At 41.4% G+C, this 25,114-nt stretch overlaps 1 protein-coding gene across 3 annotated transcripts in view; it reads right to left on the bottom strand.

Moving 5' to 3' along the window:
* Positions 1-15,398, bottom strand: part of TRPM8 (transient receptor potential cation channel subfamily M member 8) — a 48,234-nt gene extending 32,836 nt beyond the window's left edge. For 2 of the 3 annotated variants that reach the window (XM_075710347.1, XM_075710348.1), the window contains exons 1-6: positions 12,169-12,285; positions 10,477-10,550; positions 7,446-7,602; positions 2,546-2,723; positions 2,016-2,188; positions 657-831 (exon numbers count right to left, since the gene is read on the bottom strand). In XM_075710347.1, coding sequence (XP_075566462.1) covers positions 657-831; positions 2,016-2,188; positions 2,546-2,723; positions 7,446-7,602; positions 10,477-10,550; positions 12,169-12,285 — 874 coding nt within the window. Of the gene's footprint in view, positions 1-656; positions 832-2,015; positions 2,189-2,545; positions 2,724-7,445; positions 7,603-10,476; positions 10,551-12,168; positions 12,286-15,356 lie in introns of those variants that run through there. The other variant, XM_075710346.1, reaches the window with a different exon arrangement.
* Positions 15,399-25,114: the final 9,716 nt, after the last annotated feature.

Genomic DNA, 25,114 nt, shown 5'->3' with positions numbered 1-25,114 from the left:
TTAATTTTAAAGAAAAGCTAAGAATTCCATAAATCTAGGAGCTAGTGTTTAAGAGACATACCAAGTTTCACAATGATTCTGGGTGCTTCGTCATGACTAACAGCAAGTAGGCTTCAGCTGAGGTACACAAAAACCCAAACTCTTTAACTAAGAATTTCCTGACAAGGGTTGTGATTTTTTCCTTTTTGGCAAAGAAGGAGCTGAAAGAGAAATGATTTAGGAGCGGGTTTCAGATGGATCTATCACCTTCACAAATTAATATTTTGGAAAAAGCCTAATTTCAGCTCCTGTGTAGTTGTGCTTCAGCTACCTGGAATTCAGTGCCAGGTGGGAAATATGTAGATGGGTCAGCTTCCAACATATAGCCCAGCAGGAAGGGAGGGAAGGGCTGTATGGCTGAAATGGATCATTTGCTGTGTCCCACAATGGACTATTGCCATGTACAGAAAGGAATATGAGGGGAGGGCTATTGCTCTGAAGAAGCATGGTTGTTCCTGAAAGTGCTCAAGATGCAACGCAGTTAACACATCCCTTCCAGCTCAGCATCCAAGGGATGCTACCACTACTCTTTTATTCCCAGAAAATCACTGTGCATCAGCCCCAAAGCAGGCAAGGTCTAAGGAGAAGGAGGTCTGCAACGTGACACCCACACCTACCTGGGATCACCAGCTCCGAAATGTACTTTTCTAACTGAGTTCGTACTTTTGCCTCTATCGTCGGATGCCCATGGGTACCATTATCAACCAGTAAGAGATGGGTGTGATTATTATCCAGGCAATACAGGGGGTCTCTCTTGAGATCATCCATTATGTAGTGGGCCAAGTAGTACCCCTAGAAGCACAAGCACAGCATTTAACAGAGAACCAAGGGCAGAGCATGCACAAGCCTTCAATGACAAACCAGTGACAGCCGAACCCCTAGCCACCAACTATTCCTCATTAGTTAGGAGTCTGGATTTCCTGACTCAAGACACTGCTCACTGGCAGTCCCAACAGCAGCAGAAGACAGTGAAAGAAACCCCATAGAACAGCACAGCATAAATATTTGCAGAGAAAGTTTTTCTTTACAAGAATGGCCTGATTTGCAATGAACCTCTCATAACTTCACCTCAGACAATGGAATAGTAGAAGTTATTTGCAACAGTTTAGTCCTTTCAGAGATCCTGTTAAGCCATGCATGCTTCCTTCAGCCACCAGAAACATTAAATCTGTGGCAAACTTACTTTCAACACCTCACAGAATCACAGTATTTTTTAGGTTGGAAGGGACCTCTTGAGATCACCTGGTTCAACCCTCAAACCTCCTTAGAGCCCTCAGTGAACTAAACTGCTTTTCTCTATCTAGCGTGATGGTTTTTAGACATGTTCTATAACATCTAGTGGACAAAAGACAAGGGTATCTGACAGACAGGACAACAGTATTGATGAGCAAGATCCATAACAGCAGCAGCAGGTACAACACGTCTTAGCTCATGGGAATCCCCACTACAGGCTACTGTGTAGGGATTTCGCAGCAGCTAGAATAACCATGGAAGAGTTTATTCCCCAATACTCTGCCAGATATGAAATTAGAACAGCTGAACTTCCACAAAGACACACTAAGCCCACAGCTGAAAACACATGCTGGTCCCCCCACCAGGAGACCATCTTGACCATGAGAAGGCTTTAGTTTCCTCCTGTTCTGGGAATAGCACCTCATATTTCATCTCACTGCTACATACATTGAGAAAAAGCTGGTCCCAGGTTGAATGGTTTAGGTCACAGTAGATCAGGCTAAATAGACAGACATGCTTTTACGTTAACATTGCACTGGAAAGCATTCTGCTGAGCTCTGCTTTACCAGAACACACAAGTGGAGCTTGACTGACCACTCAAGTCAGTCATCACATGGCTGATAGCATCAGCCTGGCATGGATACTGTTATTGCTGAGAGCAGCAGTCAGTCAAAGACAGAATCTGTATAACTGACAGCTGAACCTCCTCTTTTTTTCCCCACCAACGCATACACATTTCTTACATCATTATCACCACTGCGAATCAGACTTGCCCGGTTGGAAATCATGCCCCAGGCTGCTATGCCAATAGCCACCACGTTCTCCTCTGAGCTCCGACTGATGGTGTTGTCTCTGACCACTTCCCCGATGTACTTCATCAGCCCATAATGCGTGCCTCCTGTGAAAATCCAGGCCCCTGGGGACAACATGCAATAACCTGGGAGAATGTAGTGGAATACCCACCCTCCTAATGCATTACCTCTAAGATACAACAACCCAATCGCCTCTCAAGACCTTACCTCAGAAGAGGCATTTATTCTTCAGTTAAACACAAACAATATGCTACACAACTTACCTTATGTTATCATGGGCATCCTGATGACTAGCTCTGAACCCTGTTACTTCCAAACTGTTAGGTCACATTTGCCCCAAGTGCAGCAGCCAAGCAGAAACAAACCAAATGCTCTGCTTCCCTGCTGACCCTTTGAGCTGCTACCTCTCCAACAGTATTATGCAGCAATAAAGTAATACAGACACATATGCAGGTATTTACCTTTGGACTGTGCAATGTAGATCAGCCTGCTGAATATCTTGCGCATCCGGGGCTTGAGTGCAAAATTCTTTGCACCCCCAGTGACAGAGATTACAAGGTTAGGGGTTTTCAGGTGCCAGTGCTGGGTCATGAGATCATAGAGTGTTTCGGAGTCTGTGTCACATGACAAACGGATATACTTGGGTAAGAGAAAAGAGGAGAAACAAATAAGCAAGAGATAAATAGTGACAGCTGGGAACAGACCAGGAATTGCATTTTCTTCTCCAATGTACACTCTTATTCCAACAACCAGTAGACACAGGGTAAAGTGATGATGAACCAGAGCTTAAGTCTTTGTTTCTTTCTCTAAAGCATCTTTATCCTCGCCCTGTAACCAGACACCCAATAACTAGGACTTGCAAGGTGATCTCCTTTCTTGACAGATCAGTGCTCAGGTCTGGAGATAAGGCACAGTCTTACTGCAAGCAGAACAGAAGTGCTAGTGTCAGACCAGCAGCATAGAGAAGAACATAACTGCTGGCCCTAAGATCTCCCAGCTCCACCATTTCCAGGTTCAGCCCAAAACTGCAACCTGCACCTCCAGCACCCTGGTCAGTGGGGTCAGGGGGTAGTGCAGTGCTCAGGTTGCACTACCATGTTCTGCCACGTACATCTTTAATTTGGCAAAGCTAAATTGTGTAGCCCCAGAAATATGATTTTTGCCATGACTAGTAAAAGTCCGCAGTCTTTATACTGAAACAAGAGTGAAGATTCTCAGGATCCCTTTGGCCTGAGCTGAGTATAGTTGCGATAGCAGTTGCCTAGTAGTGTAATCAGTATTGTCTACATTTGATTTGCTTTAGGTTATAACAGTAACAAATAGTTATTCTGTGGGGATTGAACAATTGATGACCAGAATAAAAGGTGGCATTGAAGAATGCAGACACCAAATGACAGAGGTCCCAGTCTGTAAAAACAAATCACAATGGCCAATAACGGTCACTATTTGAGTGCAACCTTGTGAATCAGGTAAGACCATTTTTAGAAATAACAAATACAACCAAAATAACTGTATAATTCAGAACTACTGAAAAGAAAGAAGCATAAGCAGACTGCCTTGAGAGAAATCTAGAAAGAGCTCCAAGCACACCAGGTTCAATGAAGATGGGATCCCCATGATCGGTACTGAAATCATCCCTTCAAAGACCTTGGGAGTCAGCATAAAGCCTCCAAACCCTCCTTCCACTAGAGGAAGGCAAGAGCACTGACCTTGGGATTCAGAGAAACATTGGAAGGATGGACACAACACCGAGGAAGTTTACAGTATAACAATGTTAACTGTAAGAAAGCTATATTTATAGCTTGGATTATAGATTAGTGGTAGCATTATTATTATATGTGAACTACTAATAATTACAGTCTTATTTTGATTACACTGTTAAAGCCTTAATTTGACTAGCTACAAATGCCAGGCTCCATGAGCATAGCATCCCTATCATAACATATACCCATAACAGCATTTTAAGTTAACACATCACAACTTTATCAAACTTGTAGTAAAGCTTTAACACTGTATGAGGAAGCCACAACACACTAGATAGATAAACTGGCTTCAGATGCACCTACCATCTCACCATTTATGTAAAATGCGCTCTGACTTTTTTGCTGTGCTATTTAAAAGCCCCTTTGCAACTTCATCACTGTTAGTAGATTAGTGTGATGGACTTTTGGAAGACAGTCACGGCTATACAACCCATACCAGGGGATGAAAAGAAGTAACTTGGACCTGAATCATAGTGGATTTTGTATAGCTTACCTATAATCAGCTAATACTGATTCACAGGAGAGCAAAACCAAGGGATTAGTTCGAGGTAGAAACGTCCTTTCTTCAGAGGCATTTAACTTGAACTAAAGAACATATTCATCTGTTCCAGGAGTAGTTATTGCATCTGGCTCAGAACAGCACATCACAGAGGAAGCTTAGCAAGCTCCAGCAGCAACACAGGAGAGCTATGGGACTCCCACAGCTTCTGCTCTCAGAAGCATCAGCCACATACAGCTGTGGGTGTTTTTCAGGAGAGCATCCCCCATAGGAGAGGGGAGCCTGCCAGAAACATTAACTGGTCCACAGAGCCAGTAAGCCATCCCCACAGCAAATCTGGTTAGCTCTGTAGTTAGAAGGCATTTCTCCTAAACCCTACTGATAACACAGAGTACCTTGTATCTATATGACTACCTTTGTTCCATAAACAGTTAAGGTTTCCAGCTGAATGACTTTTCATCTATACAAGTCATTTTCATCTATATAAAAAAGGTGCTGAAGCAGACTTGCCCATACAGCTTATCTCGTTCTCTCATACATCATCACGGTGTATAATTGCAAACACACTTCAGTTACACCTAAGTTTCATTCAATATACCAGCAACTATACATCTGGCACTTGCCACCTCCAGAGTCCTTTGCAGGCTCTACTCAAGCAGGTGAACCCGTCGGTTCAGCCACTTTCTTTCTCTGAAGTACAACGGTGCCATCTCCTGGTACAGCCTGCTGGTGCACCCCAACTATCACCGATCCAACACTCAGACACAGGCAGTGCCAAGTCTTTCAGTAGCTGAACTCAGAAAGGTATTCAAGAGAAGCAGTTTTTCAGATTGAGGGCTCTCAGAACATAAAATACAGCAACTGCAATGTCCTTGGATGTTACAGGATCTGAGCAACACCACAAAAATAAGAGAGTGCAAGCAGGACTTACTAAATGTAGAGAGTTTATTGGTCGGTTCACATCTACTATTTCTGCTCAGGACTTTTTAGGACTCATCCATCCTAAAAAGTACAATGAGGGGTATGAAACTTCCCATCCTTCACTGATAATAGTCTGCAACTCTTAGGTTACCTTGGGTTTAAAGTTCTCCCCACTGTGCACAAGATCAAGAGAAAATATTCTGCAATGTTTAAGACCAGCAGGTGCCTTGCAATGTAGTGAATGACAATGTGGAATAGAAACATAACTCCAGCCAATGTGCTGATGGGATGGATTAGGAGACTTATGGCATTTGAACAAAGTATGCTCTGAAACATGCACAGTGGCCTTGAGAGTCTTCACGAAACAACTATGGGCACACAAACCAATCTCCAGGGTGGGAAGGGGGACACAACATGAGGAAAGAACATTCAAGCTTTGAGAACTCAGAAATTTTACAATAGAGCAAATAATCTCTTCTTTCAGTAAAGGTACACAGCAGCTTACAACACAATAGTATGAAGCTAAAATATGCATATCAACATATATGTGAAGTACTTGGATCTGTTTAAGTGTGCTTCAAAACCTTCAGTCTTACTTCCCACCCAAATGCCTCTCATTTCTGCTACTTTGCATAAAACAAACCCAATTAAATTACATAGCATGCTCTGATTTTCCTCATTTATTTTTATTGTCTCAAGCAAGTTGCACTGGCGGTAAATATCAGTCATTTAGAAGAGGCAGATGAGCTCAGCCACATGTGACTCCTCACACATTATCAGTATAAATCATCAGAAACAGCAACACCAGCTATTTTCTTCTTTCCATCCCTCCACTGTCTTCACACCAAGGAAAAACCAAAGAGAACAAAAGCTCTGAAGTTCCACTGGTATCTTATATCCCCATTGAATTTACCATCACTGTAGGATCTCCAACCTGGGAAATACTCAATATTCAATTGGTTATGGGCCTCAGCAAGCTGGTATATATGGATATGCTTTGAGCAAGAGTTTTGGCTGGAAAATTCTGGAGAGGCCTTCCAAACAAAATTACTCTGTGAGTGTGTGGAGCACACACGCCCCATTCCAACATGCCACAACATCCTTCAGTGTCCAATCCAAGGCATAAGACACAACTGTATGGAAAGGAGCACTGTACATCCACAGACTGCAATGATCTGCACATAGAGCAGCTAGGGAGGAAGGGAACATAGGTCAGAAAGTTCTGCAGGCAGTCATTGTATAACATGTCATGCAATGTTAGAGCCGTTACAAAGCACGAGTGATGATTTTATGGAGTAGCAAGTAGGCATCTGCAGCTTCTGCACTAAAGAGTCCTCCAAAGAAAGGTCTTGCATCCCTACAGATGTGAAATTGCTATGGTTGTTACCTCATGGATCCTGCTGCACCTTCAAAGGCAAAGCATGTTATACATGCTCCTGCCTCAAGGGTTGCACTGGTGCACACCCTCATGCCATTTTCTTTCTAAAGCATGAGTTAGTCCACACTAGAAAGGTGCTATGTTCCAAAAACCAGCCTTGTTTTGGCATTAAAGTCAGTCAGGAACAAAGCATCTTTATCAGGAGCTTGATCATTCAGGCACATAAGCTTATTATGTTGGCTTCACCACTAAAGATGGGTAACAGGGTACTAAGTTGCTCCTCAACACCATGACATTTCAGTATAGATGGGAACTACAAAACAGCCACTGTAACTGCACACTGATATAAGTCAGGGTACAGAGCCCCAGTGAGAGACATCACAGGTCTAGTTTAAAATTATTTCCTCCTAGCCCAAGATCTTCAGAATTGTATTACAAGGCAATTACAATAAAACTAGCTACACGAAAAAAGAAAAATAATAATTGAGCATCACTCTCATTCACCCATTCTTCCGCCATGCCTGGAAACAGATAACCTCTTTTCACTCCCATCACTGGCCTATGAAACAAATAACACAGAAGAAATTATTCAAGAAATTATTCTTTGTTCCCTATTATCAGGGCTTGAGAAATCAGCTTGTCTCATTTGTAGTCTAACTCCTTCCATTACCATTAGAATAAAATTGACTTTAGCTTCACCTTCCCTGCTTTGCAGGGGCTTCCACTGGTGCTGGATTCAGGACTCTGAATATGGCTCACCCAACAGGGGCCTGACGCATATCCTTAATACAATCACTTACCTTTCCTCTTTTTCCCATGTTTTCAAACTGAATGTCCCCAAAGGCATCTGTAGGAAGTTCCTTAGTGTGCTTCTTGTAGTTCCATTTTTCATTGGTATTAATCTGAGTGCCCTCTATGTGTTGATTTTCGGGGTATCCACATTTACATAAGTTGCCCCTGAAAGAAGAGTGAGTAGGCACGAAACCCCACAGTTATCATCCTGAGCACAGAAAAGTAAGCTCTGATACGTTTATTAACAAAAGACAGAAATTTTTCATAGCTGAAACCACCTGCAAAACTTCTGCTCACTCAGGACATTTCCAAGAAGTGTTATTCTGCAGCAAAACCTGGAGCCAGTAGAACACAGGGTGCCTACCACAGCAGTCACATCAAGTGCAAAGTCTGGAAGCAGGGTTGTACAAACACAATAAGCCAGGCAGCAGGTGGAGCTATGGAACCAGTTGCGCATGGGACTCTACTTGGATTTGCTATGTGACAAATTAACAGCTAAGAGGAACCAACTCTCAGCTGAGACCAGCACCTAAATCATGCTTCCTCCTCCTATAACCTGCTTCTGTCTAGCCCTGGGCAATGGAGTGGTGTATATCTCAGGAACCACTCTGTGCTGAGAGATGAGCTGACACTTCTGGATGGGCCTGACCTATGTGACCTCTTTCATTATCACATACCAAGTTAAATCACCAGCAGCTTAATTTGAAACCCTACAACTATGCACGGAAATGAAAAAATGAACCAGAACTTGGCATCAGACACTACCAGAAGTGACCTCATCTGCTGCTAACCTGATACGTACAAATGGTTTCCTTCCATTTTTGTGCTCTCAACCAGATAGAAAGTGTTCACTAAGATGATTACAAAGCGTAATCACTTTCCATGCAAATCCAGGGCCTGACTGGTACCTAAGCACACCTAGGACATATTCATATCAAGAGGGAACGGACATCTGGTTTCTGAGCAGATTTTGCAGGCAGTTTGCTGTGTTCCTAGCACACTTCCCCCACCACCACCCCTGTCCGCTGCATGGCGTGGTGTGCCATCATTACCAATGCCCTCCTCACCAACACTGAAACTGCATCAATGGCAGGAAAAATCTGCACTTTGGTTGTGCAGGACTAGTTGGGAAAGCTCAGAGAACTCTTTTCCTAGGAAAAGCTGCAGCACAGACCATGAAATCTTCTGCATAGCCTATATCCCTGCTTCCTCACAGGGCCTTGAGAAAGGGTCCTTGCTTATGAAAAGCCAGGGTTGACTGACAACTGTAGTCAGCCAAGTACAGTAAGCACTGTCAACTGCAAAAGGAGGGAGCAAGTATGGCCCCTACTGTCCGAGTTAACAAACAACATCGGGTAAACACTTGCACAATGTTAACTTTGCTAACAGCACAAAAAAGTAGATGGGGAGACAAAGCAAGAGGAACAATGCTATAAACAGCACTGTGCAATTTGGCAATATACAGAGGGGAAAAAAAGTAAAAATGCATCGGCCCAAAAAGATTAAGATAAGGACAGTAGTTTGTGTGCTTAACAGTGACCTTTATAGTTCGCTTGCAGATTGCGAACATGAGATTGAGTAATACTCTCCTGTGAAGATTGCTGTAAAGGTAAGTCACAGCATGCCTCTCAAAGGAGAGAAAACTTACAGGTTTCTTCTACTCCACTGTAGCTTGCAAATAAAACCAGCTTACCTTAAAAATACATAGACAAAAAAACCCCAGCAAGTTATAAAGTATGATTTGCAATCCTTTCCCAGTGGGCTTGTAGGTGAAGAAGCTGATAAGAACCAGCTTTCCATTGGTTGTTGGTCCTTTGCCAGACATCCCATTTTAGATGGCAGGAGAGGACCCTAAGCAAGACTTTCTGAAATGAGCCTAATTTCCCTCCCTCTCTCTCTCCAAGGCATTTTTCCTCCCAGCTTCATAGGAGAATGGAATTACTGAGAGCCCTCAGAGCTCTGTATTAGGACTTCTGCAGCTGCAGTAGTTTGATCACTTTTCTCCTGAGATTACAAAAAAAAAACCCACCCAACAAAAAACAAAAACAATGTTATGGTCCTCAAACTTATATTGCATCAGTACTTGTGCCTGAATACAGAGCAAGTATAATATCCTATCTGAAGAGAACATCAGCCTAAGCGAAACCTAGCAGCTGTATCTCTCTGCTGTAAAGGCTTGTGCATGGAATTTGTGATTTGGGTTTAAAAGGAGAATTTAAATTATGCAAAGCTCTGACACATACATACATTGTTATACACCAATACCAGTGCTGGTACTGCATCCCTAAAAGCACCTATATATTGCCACAATTATGCTTCAAATAAGGAATTTGATATTAAAGCCCTTTAAGAGCTGCTGGAAGGCATGCTGACAGAGTTAGCATGAAGGTCAGGCCTCTAGTTTTGCATTAAGTTATCTGTGAAGTATCTCAAACTGATATATTTCCAGTTTTTACATGACCTCCTGACAGTCTAGAGCAGTGGTCTCCGAAGCGGAGGGCACACTAAGTAAACTTTTTTAAAGTTTAAAATAGTGTTTATTTCATCTTTATCTCATCCTTTTTAAATTGCTATTTTGTATTTTCATCTTTATCTCATCCTTTTTTAATTGCTATTTTGTATATAACATACATAATATTAGTACAGTAGTAGATGTACATAGTTTACAAATAAACATATATTGGGGGATATGCTCAAAATCTTTTTACTGACGGGGTGTGCAATCAAAATAGTTTGGAGAGCACTGGTCTAGAGCTGGGAGAAGCACTCCAGGGTGCCTGTCTGACCACCAGACTTCCAGCTTTTTTGACCATGACTGCAGAATAGCCCAGGCATATGCAAACAAGCCAAACAAGCAGTGACAACAAAAGGAGTTGTACAAACGAGACTAAGATGAGGCTGCACTGCTAGATTCAGACTCATAACAAAAAATCAAAAAGTTTGCTCACCACCCGACCCCTGCCACATGGCTTAGCAGGCAGAAATACCCTCAGCTCCCAGCTCCCCACTCCTGTAAAACAAGAGAAAGTGTCTGCTTACACTGACTTCGTGTCTTTTGTAAAAAAGACACATTCTCTCTTCTTAAAGTTTTCTTGAATGAAGTTGACCAAATCCTTGGGGGGAAAAAAAGAAATTACCTCTGATAACTCATAAAACAGGAGAAACCTCAGAAACAGCATAGTCAGTTTAAACACAAAGTAAAACTGGTGCAAATTCATAAGCCTCCTTTCTCAAAGTGGATGGTGGGAGGCAACTAGAAAGTACTGATGGGAGTCGACAGGACACAAAAGACTACTTAAAATCACAAATAGGCATTCCAAAAAAGATGTGATATCAGTATTTTTATATCTATCAAGCACAATATATACTAAAGAGGCAAAAGGTATGGCTTCCCCCTCAAAAAAAAAAATCTTGAACAGCAAAACGGATTTGATATCCTAAGAGTTGCTGGAGAGCCTATTTTAATTTCAGCTTTTAATCCAAAAGACCCACATAGAAAACATCTTACTTGAATTCAGTGGCACAATACAGTTAGCTGTAGACTACAGAGCATTTCTATTTGCATGCATTGCCATGTTTCCAAATAACTTGCAGCACTGACAATATTTTTCAAAACCAGTGGTTAACTCTGGTCTAGACACTGCTTAAAACACTATGGCAAACACTGTTTCTTCCCAAGGGAAGGAAAAAAAAAAAGAAAAAAAGAAAAAACAATAAGGCAAAGACGTCCTCTGGGTAGGGACTATTTCAATTTAACACAAAAAGACCCCAGCAGGATACCTGAAGAACTAAAGTCATGCTTTATGTGACCTCAGTGGAATGCAAAGTCCCTCCAGTTTGTTTAACCATTAACTCTCATATTAACCTTGAAACGCCACAAGTGCAGGGGAAGCTTTTAAACTTGGGAGATGCAAATTCACCCCTAATCTGCCTCTGCAAGCTAGGAAAGCAAAAAACATTTCTCAGTTGCCGATAAAGGTTGGGGGCTTTGGGGGTTTTGTCTGTTTTTAAGCACAGCTTGGATTTGCAAGCCAAAGATTTAGCTTGGGATGAAAAGGGAAGACATACAGCTATAGTTACGTTTATCATTTTGACAGAACACTTGGAGTTAAACAGCAGTTAGAGGAAGTTATTCCAAGTGGAAAAGCATTCTTTGAAAAGGACTATAACATCCAAAAGAAAGAAAATGGGAGAGAACATAATTAGCCAGTAAAAGCCACAATGATGCAAGACCAAGAAAATAAAAGGGAGGGGGAACCACTTGCTAAAGACCTAAGAGCTAATCATTAGGCCTCTTGCAGGCCCATCAGAAGCAAGAAATCTGCCAGACAATCGCTGTGATCAGCAAATGATTGAGGCTTTTCAAGGGATGTTTAACATAATTATATGTTGTCTGCCTTTGCCATCAAGTTGCACGAAGAGGTTGGGGTTCTTCTTATGGAGACAGGATTTGTCTCTAATTGAAATGTGGAAAAGGATTTAAAACCAGAAGTGACTAAGCATGCACAATAAAGAGTTACAGGAATCAAAAGGAAGGCAATACCTCCTTAGACTTTCACCATGTCAACAAAGCACCGCTACTGCTTGAAGGGTCACTGGCTAGGAAAACTTCTCCATAAAGGGAAAACTGAAAAATCAATCATCCTTCTCCTGACATGACCTAATTCATAACCCTTGGAGCCCATGCCCAAGACAACACCCAAGCTTATCAAGGATGTACCAGATACTCACAGCATCACTGCAGGACACATCTATGCTGCGAGACATGCTGGAATAGAGGAGTCTGGAACTCTCAAAATTGCCATTTCTTCGGTGTCGCATGGTGCCCATAGAAACCTGAAAGAGCATGGTGGAGGGGCAGATGAAGGAGCAATAGTCATTTCTTTCACGAGATAAAAACCAGCAAGGACACTTAGTGCCCTTGGAAGGCAAGGGAGAGGTTATTCAAATCCAGCATAAAGATTAGGAAGTGTATTGATTCCTAAAATGTGAAACTAACGTTCAGAGAAGATCTTTTCTCTTATTTCTTACCGCAAAGAGACTTTCTTCTCTCTTTCCCCACTCCAAAAAGAACTCCATGCCAACATGCTTTGAGAAAGGAACATACCCTATATGCCATCCCATTCAATTCATTGCCTTATATTAACTCTCTTTCCCTTCCTATCTCTGATGGGCACGGTGAGGAACTTGAGCTATTCAGTGTTTATATACAATGAGCAGTCCCTATTCCAGTGTATTTACAAATACTTAATTTACAAATTAAGTGGGATATTAAGAAGAAAGAGGAAGCCATAACCAAGAACAAACAGAGAGGAAAACCTGAGGACAGACAGTAAGGGAGGAAGTGATGACACCCAAACCTAGTCAACCACACTAATTGATAAGGGTATGTGGAATGTGGGAATGTTTATTCCATAGAGGTTATCTGATCGGGCAGGCTTGTCAAATGGGATACTATGGAAAAGGGGGAAGCCATACACAAAATATACAGAGGCTCAAACCTGGCAGGCAAATGTAATGGAGACAAAGGCAAGAAAAAAACCCACACCTTGTTGGTCATACTAGTTGATAGTTCTATCAAGAAACTGTGTGGGAACTGGGACTTTGCAGCTGACAAAGATGCAAACCTGAGGTTCAAGGATGTTGGAGGGGGAGCTGGTGGAACCCTGCCAGCTGATGAGTGGAAGGCAGATGGGGAGGAACAAAGGATGAATAGGCAGAAAGGGGTATAAAAGGGGCCCTTTGCATGTGAAATGGGGCCATCAATGGGCTTGTCTGGCTGAGCCCTGCACCTGATCATTGCAGTCTCTCCTATTTTCTTAATAAATTATTTCTTAACTATCCAGGCAAGGGTGCAGGGCTCGAGGGATTTACAAGTATGTGTGTGCTTGTGAACCCCGAGAGTGTCATGTGTGTGCACCTGCACTAGGGACCTCCTGTCTCTGCTGGCCCAACAGGAAGGGCTCCATTAAAGGAATACAAAGCACTAGAAGCTTGCCAAGAGCAGTCAAACTACCATTTCTGCTCATTATTTCACAAGATCATTTCAGGGCCAGTGGAGCCTTGTGCTGGGCACCCATGAAGTGAGGTCCAAGGAACCACCTGTGAATCATTTAGGGACTTGGCTAGAATCACTCGTTCACTGACAGATGGCAAGACCAAACACAGCAGTTCTGGCTTTATCGTCTAGCTATACGTTCTGGTCAAATACAGTCTGGCTTTACTTTCCCTATGTATGAGACCATCCATTGCCCATCTATAAGCCTGCCTGGCTTTTCACAAACTCTCTGAACACCAAACAAGTCCAGGGTCCTGCAGGTAACAGTGCCCTTCCCTGCATGACCCTAACTTCAGAGCAGATCAAGAAGGGCCTGGTAAACAAGAAGTCCACCAACAAAAGACTGGTAGCTCTCACACTGCGTTTCCAAACAGGGCAAGCTACAAGACAACAGCTGACCTTGGTGTTGGGGTTATGACAGGTTTCACTCAGCACCTTGAACATTTTAGGATTCCTCCTTCCCTCCCCAGGCAGCACATGACCTTTGCACATTTTACCGAGTGCAAGGATGGTTTCCAGGCATGAGCTAGAGCAGAGAAGCAACTATCAAAGCTCTAGCAGTTCCTCTTCTACAAAGACACTCTGCAAGAAGAATTTAGAGGCTACAGCCACAAAGCAATCATCCTGCCCTTTGTGAAGTGCTAACTTTGGTATCAACCAAGACAATGACGGCTGCATGGCTGAGAGAGTACCGTCCCTAAAAACACGTTTTTTGAAACAAAGCAAACACACACACCCCACCACCACATCACTTAAACTGAGTAAGAATAGCAACTGTGCATTGGGACACATATTTCCTAATAACCCAGTATGCAATTCCTACCATTTCATATAATTGATGTTTAATGTAAAGATGGTTTTAAAGCTGTAGTTTAAGATAAAAGTTCCATGGGGAGAAACAAATTTTGGTCTGGATCTATGCAAGATGCTTATTGGCAGAGTTTTACTTTATTTGTTCATTTGTTTAATAAGTTAACACCAGAAAAGTGACTATGGACATAACTGTACAGAGAGAAGATTAAAAGGAAACAAGGGCATTAAATTATTCATTGAAAACACTAAAGGATTTCAAGTTTGTCTTGCTACATTTGTAAATAATTTATAGGAATGACCATGCTGCAACTGAAAAAAGTTAGCGAGATTGCAAAGGAACCCTGAAAACCTTGGACTTATTTGTAAATTTAAGTTTTGAAGAGCTGCATTGAAACCACAGCGTTTAGCTGGTATTTATGAGCGAAGCTTATTAACTCCATGAGTGTTAGAAATAACACAGCAATCATACATACTTTAAAAGATGTGACACAGCTGCAGTCTATGCAACAGGCAAATGCAGTTCATTTTCTACCACATTTCCAACCCATTAAATATATAGGAAGACATTTTTAAAGCACAGACTAGTGCATTAAAGCATAACCTTCTTAAACTAACACATTTGGAGAGTAATAACCATTAAATAAATACTAGAATAATCCTCTAAATATAAGACTACTACTATGACTTCCACCGCAGTTGAAGGAGCATATTCCAAGGAAATCTTCAACCTAGAAATGACTAATTAAAAAAAAAAAAAGTGACAAAAAATAACTAGTTCTAAAGAGACTTTAATAAATAGGCTTTTAAAAACCTGTCTGCAACTGAAAAAGCAAGACCAGCTTCCATTTTCAGAAAGGTTTCAGATAAATCTAACCACCATTTGCATTAACATAATTCTAGCAACTGGCTTTATGTGAAAACTTCCAAAAAGAAAAAGATGTTGCCAAACTTCAGATGCACAGCTACCTTAATTTCAGCATATTAAAAAGATATACTTTTAAGCAGAGCAAAAACACTGCCTAATCACGTACCAGAGTGGAGCACTTACCAAAATCTCCAGAATATGCCCCAGCAATCCTAGTGAAATCATTACTCAGAGAGGAAGGTTTTGATATACTTCAGCTTGCAAAGCCCCACCTTTTTTAATCTGTGTCATGCTTTCCTTTTAAGGGAGGGCACAGAGGAAGAGATAAAGACAGGAGCAAGTAATGTCAGGGTTATTCACCAAGTAATAATGAAGGCAAGCATAATTGCAGCAGGGCACAGGAAATAACAGTTGCAGGTTTTTTGTAAGAGAACAGCAACACCTCTGTCCCACCTGCTGCCATCGTATTGCGGAAACTGGTAACAATACTGCAAGCTAAATTCATGCAATCAACAGCAGTATTAAAAAGCCAGAAGTATAAGAAAATGTTTGTGGGAATAAATAATTAGATTTTAATGTATCAAAAGATAATGAAACACAGTTCTAAAATCAACACCTATTAATCTAATTTACTACAAGGTCATTGAAACACTGGTGAGTACGACAGAGGATTTTACAAAAACTGGTATTTTCACCCAACAAAAAACTTGCTCTCAATTCCTTAATTTTTGGTCTGACACTCATTGGTGTAAAGTAATCTGGTTTCCGTCTGCCTTTAACTTAAAGTGATTCACTTTGGTAAGAGTTATTTCTATTGCTGTGACATTCACAGTGATTCCTTGGAGAGCTGGATTGTTCCCAGTCCCCTCTCCAGGCAGAAGGCAGAGCTATGGGGTGTGCTGCTGGAGAACCATTTACATCCTTTTAATCACCCACTTTGGACAGATGTCAGCACCCCACCAGCTCAAGCACTCCCCCACAATGCTATTTTACTTCACACTGCAGTGGATGAGCATGCAAGGAGAAAATGCATCCAGCTCTGGAGGGCAGAAGCTTCTAATACATAAGCAATCCCAGAGCAGCAGAGGGAAAGAACAGAGGCCATGCTGTTCAAAAGACACAAGACAAACCAAGTTATGTGTTGTAATTAAAGATCTGCTGTTGAAAACACAACCATTAAAAACAAGCTGAGGTGTTTGGGGTTTCTGTTGATGATCAAAAGCTCACAGTGCTGTTTCCTGGTAATCAGGGGTGTCTCTAAACTGTGCAAGTGCATTCTGAAGTGTGATCCCAGAACATCCAAACTAAAGAACACGCTGCCGTGCACTGGGCTCCCTCTGCTCACCCAGCTCTGAGCTTTTCTCCCCTTGGAAACCAAATGGAGGGAATGATGCACATAACAATATGTTCCCAGCATGCACTCAGCGGGCTAGGACGTGTAACTGGATAACCACCAAAAAAGCTCAGCAGAAATACTTCTGTAGCTTTTGCAAGAGCAGGAGCTGGAAGTGTCAGCTGCACTTTTCTCTCCAATCACAGTGAGGTAGGTACTGCTACTCTGCAAGGACCTGCAGCACAAAGAAGCTAACCAACTCAGCCAAGTCGTTCTGCCAAGAGGCACTGGCAGAAGAAGGAATGGAGCAGGATTTTTCCAGCCTGCAGCCTGCCCTCAGAGCAATCTTTCCTTCCATGATGGAGATGGCTTTATTTACCTTAAATCTCATGTTACCTTGGCATATACACATCTGCATTTACAGGAGTTTTCAGTTAGAGGGTTAATGGCTCTGTGTCTGCCCTACAATACATACTGCACACTAGCAATTAATTACTTAGGAACAGGCAGCTGCCATGCACTTCATTGTTCCATTTTCTTTCCTTCTTGGCTTGGTTATGCAATTGGTTCAACTATGAAATAAATAGCAAATCGACTGGAGAAACTTAGACATAAAGTGTTAATAGGATCACAAAACAGCCACACAAAACTAAATCTTAACTGAAGCCATAACGCCTGCAATTTCATACACGTCTCTCCACTTCCCTTGTCACGTCAGAGCTATTATCACATGAAGCCTACCTTAAGCTGATAGTAAAAAGCGGTTAAGAGTTTAAACCATCAGAGGCTATTGCAGTTTGAATTTTATTTGCTGTGCATGGCCAAACTGATGCAAAAAGTTTTATTTCATTTCCTCACTCAAACTAGAGCCAACAATGTAGGATGAAGGTTCACCATCTATGAGAGAAACTTTTCCTAGAACAGCATATGCCAGGGACCTTTTATTTAAGCCAGAAGGGACCACCATCCTGCCTGCCTCTACCACATGTGTGTTCAGCCCAAAGACATAGCTCATCTAAGTGATCCCACTACTCTTAAGAAACATACAGAAACATATCAAAGACTTGCAGCTAATCCTGAGAGGGTGCTAAATTGCTTCTGTACATCTTCTGTCATCATATTTCACAAGAACAGAGTTTTCAGGGGCAGACAGTAGCAATATGGTCATGCATCAACATTACTGAAGTACTGAACATGAATCTTTATTATGGTTTATACCTGCAGTAAGTCCCTTAGCCACTGCCCTATGAAACCTGTCTGGCTGCTAAATCTCAAGAAGAGAAACTGATGAGTACATAAACAGGGAGCTCAATCATCCCTTTAAAAAAGTAGCTGCAGTGTTGGAGAACAAACCCTTCTGCCTGGTCCTATTACGCATAGCAAACCTGGAGAGCAGACAGATTTTTGGGGGCACTTTATGGTTCTCAAGTGTAGCAAATCCCCCCGTACCTGAAGTGAATGGGCACCCCAAGTGTAAGTCAGAGATGCTCTCTGAATATGTCAGGAAGTTTTTAATCTACCGGGGCAAATATGATCAATATTTTCCACAGAAAAGAGCTCTTCCATTGGCAATAATTCACACTTCCCAGCATTCCTGCATTCTTGGTCTGAGAATACATATGCAGGTATTCTAAACCTACAGTAATTATACCAAGTGATAGCAAATATGCTAATATTTACTGTATTACAGCAAGATCAGGTCTGTCTCCACTGGAGAGATTTCAGTGAGAATTTGCCAAACTGCACAGAATTTGCTCTCTCCTAATTCACAGAAAGTGTATAACTCCAGTTTTGGACTAAATAGAGGTGAGTATTTGTAACCAATAGAAAAGGCATTACTATGGATCCTGGCCAAAGAGCTATGTTTCTATGATCAATGAAGTAAGAGCCCTCATCGTCACGATCAGCATTCAGACCACCAGTGTCATTATCTATTCAGGAATCAAAATACAGGAAGCACTTCTGTTACTAAGAAATGGAAATTCACATAGATATGAAACTATTTTTATTGTGCCAGGAACAGAGAAGAGACTGTAAGGAAGACAGATGCTTCTGCACACCAATGAACCTTATGATCCTTCAAAAAAAGAGACAGTATAGAGCAAGAGAGTGGATTTAAGGCAAACAGTGCCTGAAGAGCTACAGGAATTTCTGAATCCTGCAGCCGCTGCTATGGAGAAAGTGAGGTACTATGGGGTTCATTTCAGTGGTTGGCAGTAAATCACTTTCTATCCCAGGACCTATGAGAGCTTAAGCGCGGCTTTTTATTGGTGAAGGCAGAATTGACAGAGCACCTGTGAAGTTAACTAATACATTAATTCTATTGTAAAGTTTGTTTTGTGGGGTTTTTTGTTTGGTTTTTTTTAACTAAGTTAGTTTCACTTCGCCACACAGAGTGACGTTTTTAATGCCAAGGAGACAGCATTAAAATCACCACTACTGGCCATGAAATCCTTTTTAGGAATAAAGTTGTTTTGGCTAAGCTTTGAGCCACACGTTATTAGCACACTGTTTAAAGACAGTATCTTACTGGAGGATTGTATATGGGGTTTCACAGCAGAGCCACCACAGAATTCAATGGCTGAAAGTATTCTTGGGTCATCTGTTCCCACCTGGAACTCAGAGAAGAGCCCAAGCAAAAATACAGATGGGTTTTGCAGCACTGTCGAAGCATGATGGATCAAATGGGCAAAAAGGTGAAATACTTAGTCTGCTGAGTGCTAATAGCCATCCTATCCTAGTCTAAATTTTCCCCATGGATCACCAGAGAGAACAAAATGCCAAATACTATCATAGAACAGCCAGGGTACTTACTAATTACAGAAGCTAAAACAAAGTGTTACATGGAGATTCACAACAAACATTTCTATCACAAAAATCCCTCTGGATTTATTTTGCTTTGGCTACAATCTGTTCACGCAGCTCCTGTTTCGGAGCAGGAAACAGACACTGATGAAGTTGCACATAGAAGTTCATTTACTGTGTATGACCTGCCTTCTGTACCCCCTTTTACTGCTTGCTATAACAACCCACTTTTTCCCTTTTTATCCAAACTGCAGAAACTCACCTTGAGCAGGGGTAACAGCTCGTGTGGCTCCTTACCCTTTTTATGTTGTAATTTTGGATTCATAACCACTGGAGATAACAAAACTGTTTAATCATGTTTCCAGCTCGGATACTGCATTTCTCAACACCGTTAGAAGAGGAAGGGGGAAAAGCAATGAAAATTATTAAATGTGAACTATAGCATAACACTTGGGCACTTCTCATCCTCAAAAGCACCTTGAACGTAATTAGCATAACCCCAGCAAACCTGGAGAGAAATAATTATCTGCCATTTCAACTCCATGCCCTTTGTCTCTCTACCTCACCTGGCTCCTTAAATGTCCAGCTGTTCTCAGCAAAGGTGAGAAGTTCCCCATTTGTGTCTTTTACCATTTCCCAGCTCTGGCTAAGGAAAACATCTGAAGCTGTTACACGGATGGCAGGTCAATACTCTAGCAACAGGCACTCCACAAAAGCATTGAGATAAAGCAGAGGAAACTCTTCAAATCAAGCAAATCGGACAAGGATAGACTTTCCCTCCCACTTTTTTAGCAAAGAGAGAGATCTGACTCCTATTTCTATGTGTGTGGACCACTGGGATGCACCTACCAGCCACTACAATAAGTCCTTTCAGATAATACAGGCAATTTGTTGGCTTAAATTCTGGGTTATATTAAAGCTCAGTAAAATGAGCATCTGCAGAAGGTTTTCTTCACTCCAAGAAAGGTCCACCAAACTGTTCAAACTATACCAGAATCCCACCTGAAGCACTGGTGTGATAAGTCCCATTGCAGTTCAACTTTGGCAACAAAAACAGAGATAGCAGAGCTTCTTTGGGGTTTGGGTCTTTAAGGATCTTGGAAAAGCCTAAAGACCATTTATCTGTGAAGACAATTGCTCAAGGGACACGGTTCTGAGAACAGGCAACACTTTCTGGTTACTCATTTCTTCCTAATATTCAGGAAGGCAGGTGCACTGCTGGAGAGAAATGAAGTTTCATAAAAGATACCCAGCTCCAGTGCTTCTTACTCATTTTGAATGGGAAAAACTTCTAGAATGGCATATTTCTGGCTGGCTGCTCAAGTCACAAGGATTTAATATTAATTACTGAGAGCAATTTGGGGGTTTTTTTTAGCTGTTTGTCTTTCCAAGGTATGTGACAGAATATTCTATCAAGTCTAAAATGACACGCTAAATGGCACACTAAGGAGAATAATAACCTAATGCAAAATGGCAATATTTTGGTAATTACAGACATTTGAACTGTTCAAAAAGGGATTATTGACAGTGCCCAAATCTATTAGAAGCAACTCTTACTGGTCTGAGTGTCCAGCTAGTCTCACTTAAAGATAACAGCCTCCCAGACAAATGTAAGTGTGACCTTGCAAAGATACAGAGACCTAGTGTTATGGGACCTTGACAGCTAGGCTATGGCAGAGCAGGAAGCTGTGGTCCTGCCCTCTCTTATTACCTACCCTGCTGTTTCACAAGCATTTAAAATGCTTTTTAACATTTTAGATTCCTAAATGCAGTCACCTGTATTTACTTCAAGTGTGAGAGTGCATTGCATTTGGAGAACAATGTGTGAAATCATTCTGATACGCATGTTAGCCCAGAAAGCTTTAGAAGTGCATTTTGGTGTGAAATATTAATAGGTATGAACAGAACACTGTCAGATTCTTTCTGTAAAAGCCTTAAAAATAAAAGAAATCAACTAAAAATAATTATGTAATTTTCAGCTTATGAATGTTCAGACTAGCAATTGTGCACTTCAGGCTTTTGTGCACTTAATTTGATGGAAATGTTCTGAGGAAGTTTCATCAAGCTTCAAAAATGAGAAAGAAGAGGAGAGAAAAAGCTTAAGACACTTGAGATGAGCTAAAAAGACCCCAAACCCCCTAGCCTCAAACACACCAGTGAATTGAAGACTCCCTCACACCAGTTTCAATACAGTAGGCTCACAAGCTTAGCATTGCTACAGCTACATGAGTTTCTTTGAATTTAACTAGGATCAAAATAAAAACGTGCATTAATCCAGAATAATTTAGTTGATGACTATCACAGGGAAGTCTATGGCATTTACACAGTTCTTTAAGATATGGACTCAGCAATGAAAGCTTTCAAAATTAAAAAAAAAAAAATGAAAGTAGTAATAAATTGGCTTCACATTTGCATCAAAACCAAACTTAATCAAAACCACCTTTCTTAAAAGGAAGCACACATACTTCAATAATAAAGTATATTTGAATATACCCAGAAAGTTTAAGAAAAATATCAAGTTCACTCATTTTTTTTAAGGCTCATTGTAACATTGTTGCAAGATTCAGAAAATTATCCTTAGTAATAACTGGTATCACTCACTGTTGTAAAGTTCATAACTGAGACATGCTAAACAATATAGTTTTCTATTTTGAGGGGTTTTATGCATAATATTCATATGCCTATTTTGCATGCACTGAGATCATATACATAAAGCTATATGGCACAAAGACAAGTGGTAACACTGAAGAAAAAGCTTTCACAAATTTTAATTTAATCAAAAGAAACCGGTCCAGTGAAGAAGTACATCTGTTTTTTATAGAGACATATTACTAAAATACGCTGTCAAATTAATCTAATCATATTCAGTCAAAATGAACATATGCTTGTGAACGTTTCAGTCTCCATTCCCTGGAAACTGGATGTAACATGCAAACCTTGTTCATCTATTCACATTTCACACCACTATGTACATAATAGTGTGTGTCAGCAGTAGGCATTTGATTATTCCCCCCCCATAAAAGGTACACTTAATCAAATACCCAAATACAGTATCATAGGTAAAATGCCTTTAATTCATGGAAATCATAGAATCAGAGTCACCTAAGTGGGAAGGTACCTCTAGAGGTCTCTGGTCCAATCCCATATTCAAAACAGGTCCAGGTAGATGAGAACTGAAGTATACATAGCTCAAAGCAACCTGCATATCTCAAAGAACGTAAATCCCACCACCTCTGAAGACCCCTTTTTTAGTATTTGACCACCCTCAGGCTGAACTTTTTTTTCTTACTATCTAATTGCAATTTCCTGTGTTCCAACTTGCATCCCTTGCATCATGCTCTATTCCAGCACATCTCTAAGAACAGTCTTGGGTCCATTTTCTCTACACCCTTCAACTTTAGGCAGTTGCAGATACCACTGAGATCCCCCAGCATGTTCTCATCTCCAGGCTGAATGAATCCAGGACTCAACCTCTCCTCATGCATTACATGCTTTAGTCCCCAGCACCTTGGTGGCCTCTGCTTTGACTCACTTCAGTACATCTAGGTCTTTTTTGTACTGGTGAGCCTCAAACTGGACACAGCACTCCAGATGTGATCTCAGAAATGCTAAATAAAGAGGAAGGATGACTTTGCTGGAGCTGCTGGCCGTACTCTTGCCAATACAGCCCAGGATGTCACCGGCCTCTTTTGCTGCCAGGAAACACTGCTGACTCATATTTAACTTTTTTGTCCCCCAGGTTCTTTCACCTCCAGATGCAGCTAAGGATGTTTTTATTAACCTAGGACAGGATTTACCAGGGAAGGGACCAAAAGCATGCAGTCAGGGAATTACATACCCCTACCTAACCTATATACAGATTTGGCAGCTTTTAGGAACACACTGCCTATTACCAACCCCTGAGGAGGTGACAGGTCAACCAGAGATAACTTGTCCAAATCCTGTTGCTTTCTGTTTCCCTGCTGCCACAGAACAAATGCAATCATCAATCTCATAGATATAATATGAAAAGAGCGCCTGGATAATTGCTCAGCTGGAAAGCGTGGTTGGAAATGCAGGTCATCCAGAGTGATAAATTCAGGGCGCCCCAACTTTGTGAAAACAGCACTTCTGGCAGCAGATACTGGACTATTGTTCCAATAGCACAGAACAGATGTGGGCACAGGCTAAATTCACTTACCAGTCTGCAGTACCTGTTGGAAATAGCACAGGTGCAAATGCAGCTGTTGTAAAAGAGTGGGACTGTCAAAGATACTGTGATATTTCTTACACATTTTTCCTCAATTCAGCCACCATCTGGAGGAACCCTAACTTGCATCCTTCCCAAGCCCTTCTGTATAATAATGCAATTCCATGGTACATTTTGTGGGAAGCTGTAACCTGCCCCAAGATGCTCTAGGATTCCAATAATCGGAGAGACAACATGAGCAAGAAGCTGGATTTACAGTTAACCTGAGGCTGATATGCATAGGATAGAGAGAACATTAGGCTCTCTGAGGCAGAGAAACCAATTTCTTAGATGGTGGCAGTCACCTGTTAAGGCTGTCCATGTAACCACAGACAGCAGCCACCTCTGCATTGCAACAGCCTGACCACAGCATCGCACACTCTGCCTGTCCCATTTCCTTACAGACTCCCCATGACACTTCCCAGTATGTAGTCAAAGTACACGCAGTAAACACGCATCTTCTAAGGTACTCTATAGTGACAAGAGCGTATTGTGTGTTGACACCTCACTTGCCAGTGGCTCTATTTACAATGTAGTGACTCCTAAGCAGACCTGATGAATAGAAAAAAAATCAGATGAACTCCCTGCTCATCAGCCTGCCAAGCCCCGCATGTTTCACAAACAAAACCAGGAAAGGGATGACTTGACAAACTACCCTTCACACTTGCTTTGGGTTAGTGAGCTCCTGTTTTAGCAAGTACCATACTTTGTATCTACAGTGGCCTTCTGCTTAAGGAATTGGACTTCAGAGCTACAAGCATCTCAAATCAGCTGTGTCACTCACCCCAGATCACTCTGAACAACTTGTTTTCTAAAAACAACATAGTGATGAGAGGCCAAGGACACCTTTATGTTTTGCAATAGAAAAGCTGGATTCAATCAAACTTGCTGAAATAGGAAGTAATGAAAAAGTAGGTAGCAAGGAATGCAGAAAAGACAAACAGAATACAAGAACCCTTGCCAAGTCCACAGAAAAATATCATAGCCACACTCCAGGCTTAAGGTGGGGAAACTTGACTGAATTATTCAGTTTGAGTGGTCTTCACACGGAAGACCTGACTCTTCAAGCCCTCTAAAATGCTTTGTGTTACTTAGGATTTTGTTCTCAGTAGCAGCTGCTGCTGGAAAGTCAGTTTGAGAAAAATAGGGTGATGGGCGGAAACTGCTTCCAAGAAAATTTAACTCAGTCAGCAAAAACCGCCCACCAAGATGGGAATGTTCAGAAAAGTTTTGAGCTAAAAAGAGCCTTAAAATAAGAAGCACTAAAGGCAACATTAATAGAGAGAGCTAGCAGCTCTGACAAGAATTTCAGCACACAGGGAGAGGCGAGGAAGAAGAGATACAGTCAATGGAAAAAAATCCCCTGGAGGCTGAGGTCAGACTGATTAAGACGCTGTTTCAGTCAATATCTGCTGAAAACCATAGTTGAAAGCAAACAAACACTAAATATACTTTTTAAGTCTTACAAGGAAAAGACTCATGGAAAATGTATGAAGAAGCTCCCAAGTAATTATAGATTAGCAAAGGTGTATTTCTTTCATTGACCATTATTTTAATTATTAATCAGCTGCCGCT

Source organism: Pelecanus crispus, chromosome 5 (assembly GCF_030463565.1).
Source record: "Pelecanus crispus isolate bPelCri1 chromosome 5, bPelCri1.pri, whole genome shotgun sequence".
Lineage (NCBI taxonomy): Eukaryota > Metazoa > Chordata > Aves > Pelecaniformes > Pelecanidae > Pelecanus > Pelecanus crispus.
Note: the sequence above shows the minus strand (reverse complement) of the source record. Positions and strands in the feature narration are given on the sequence as shown.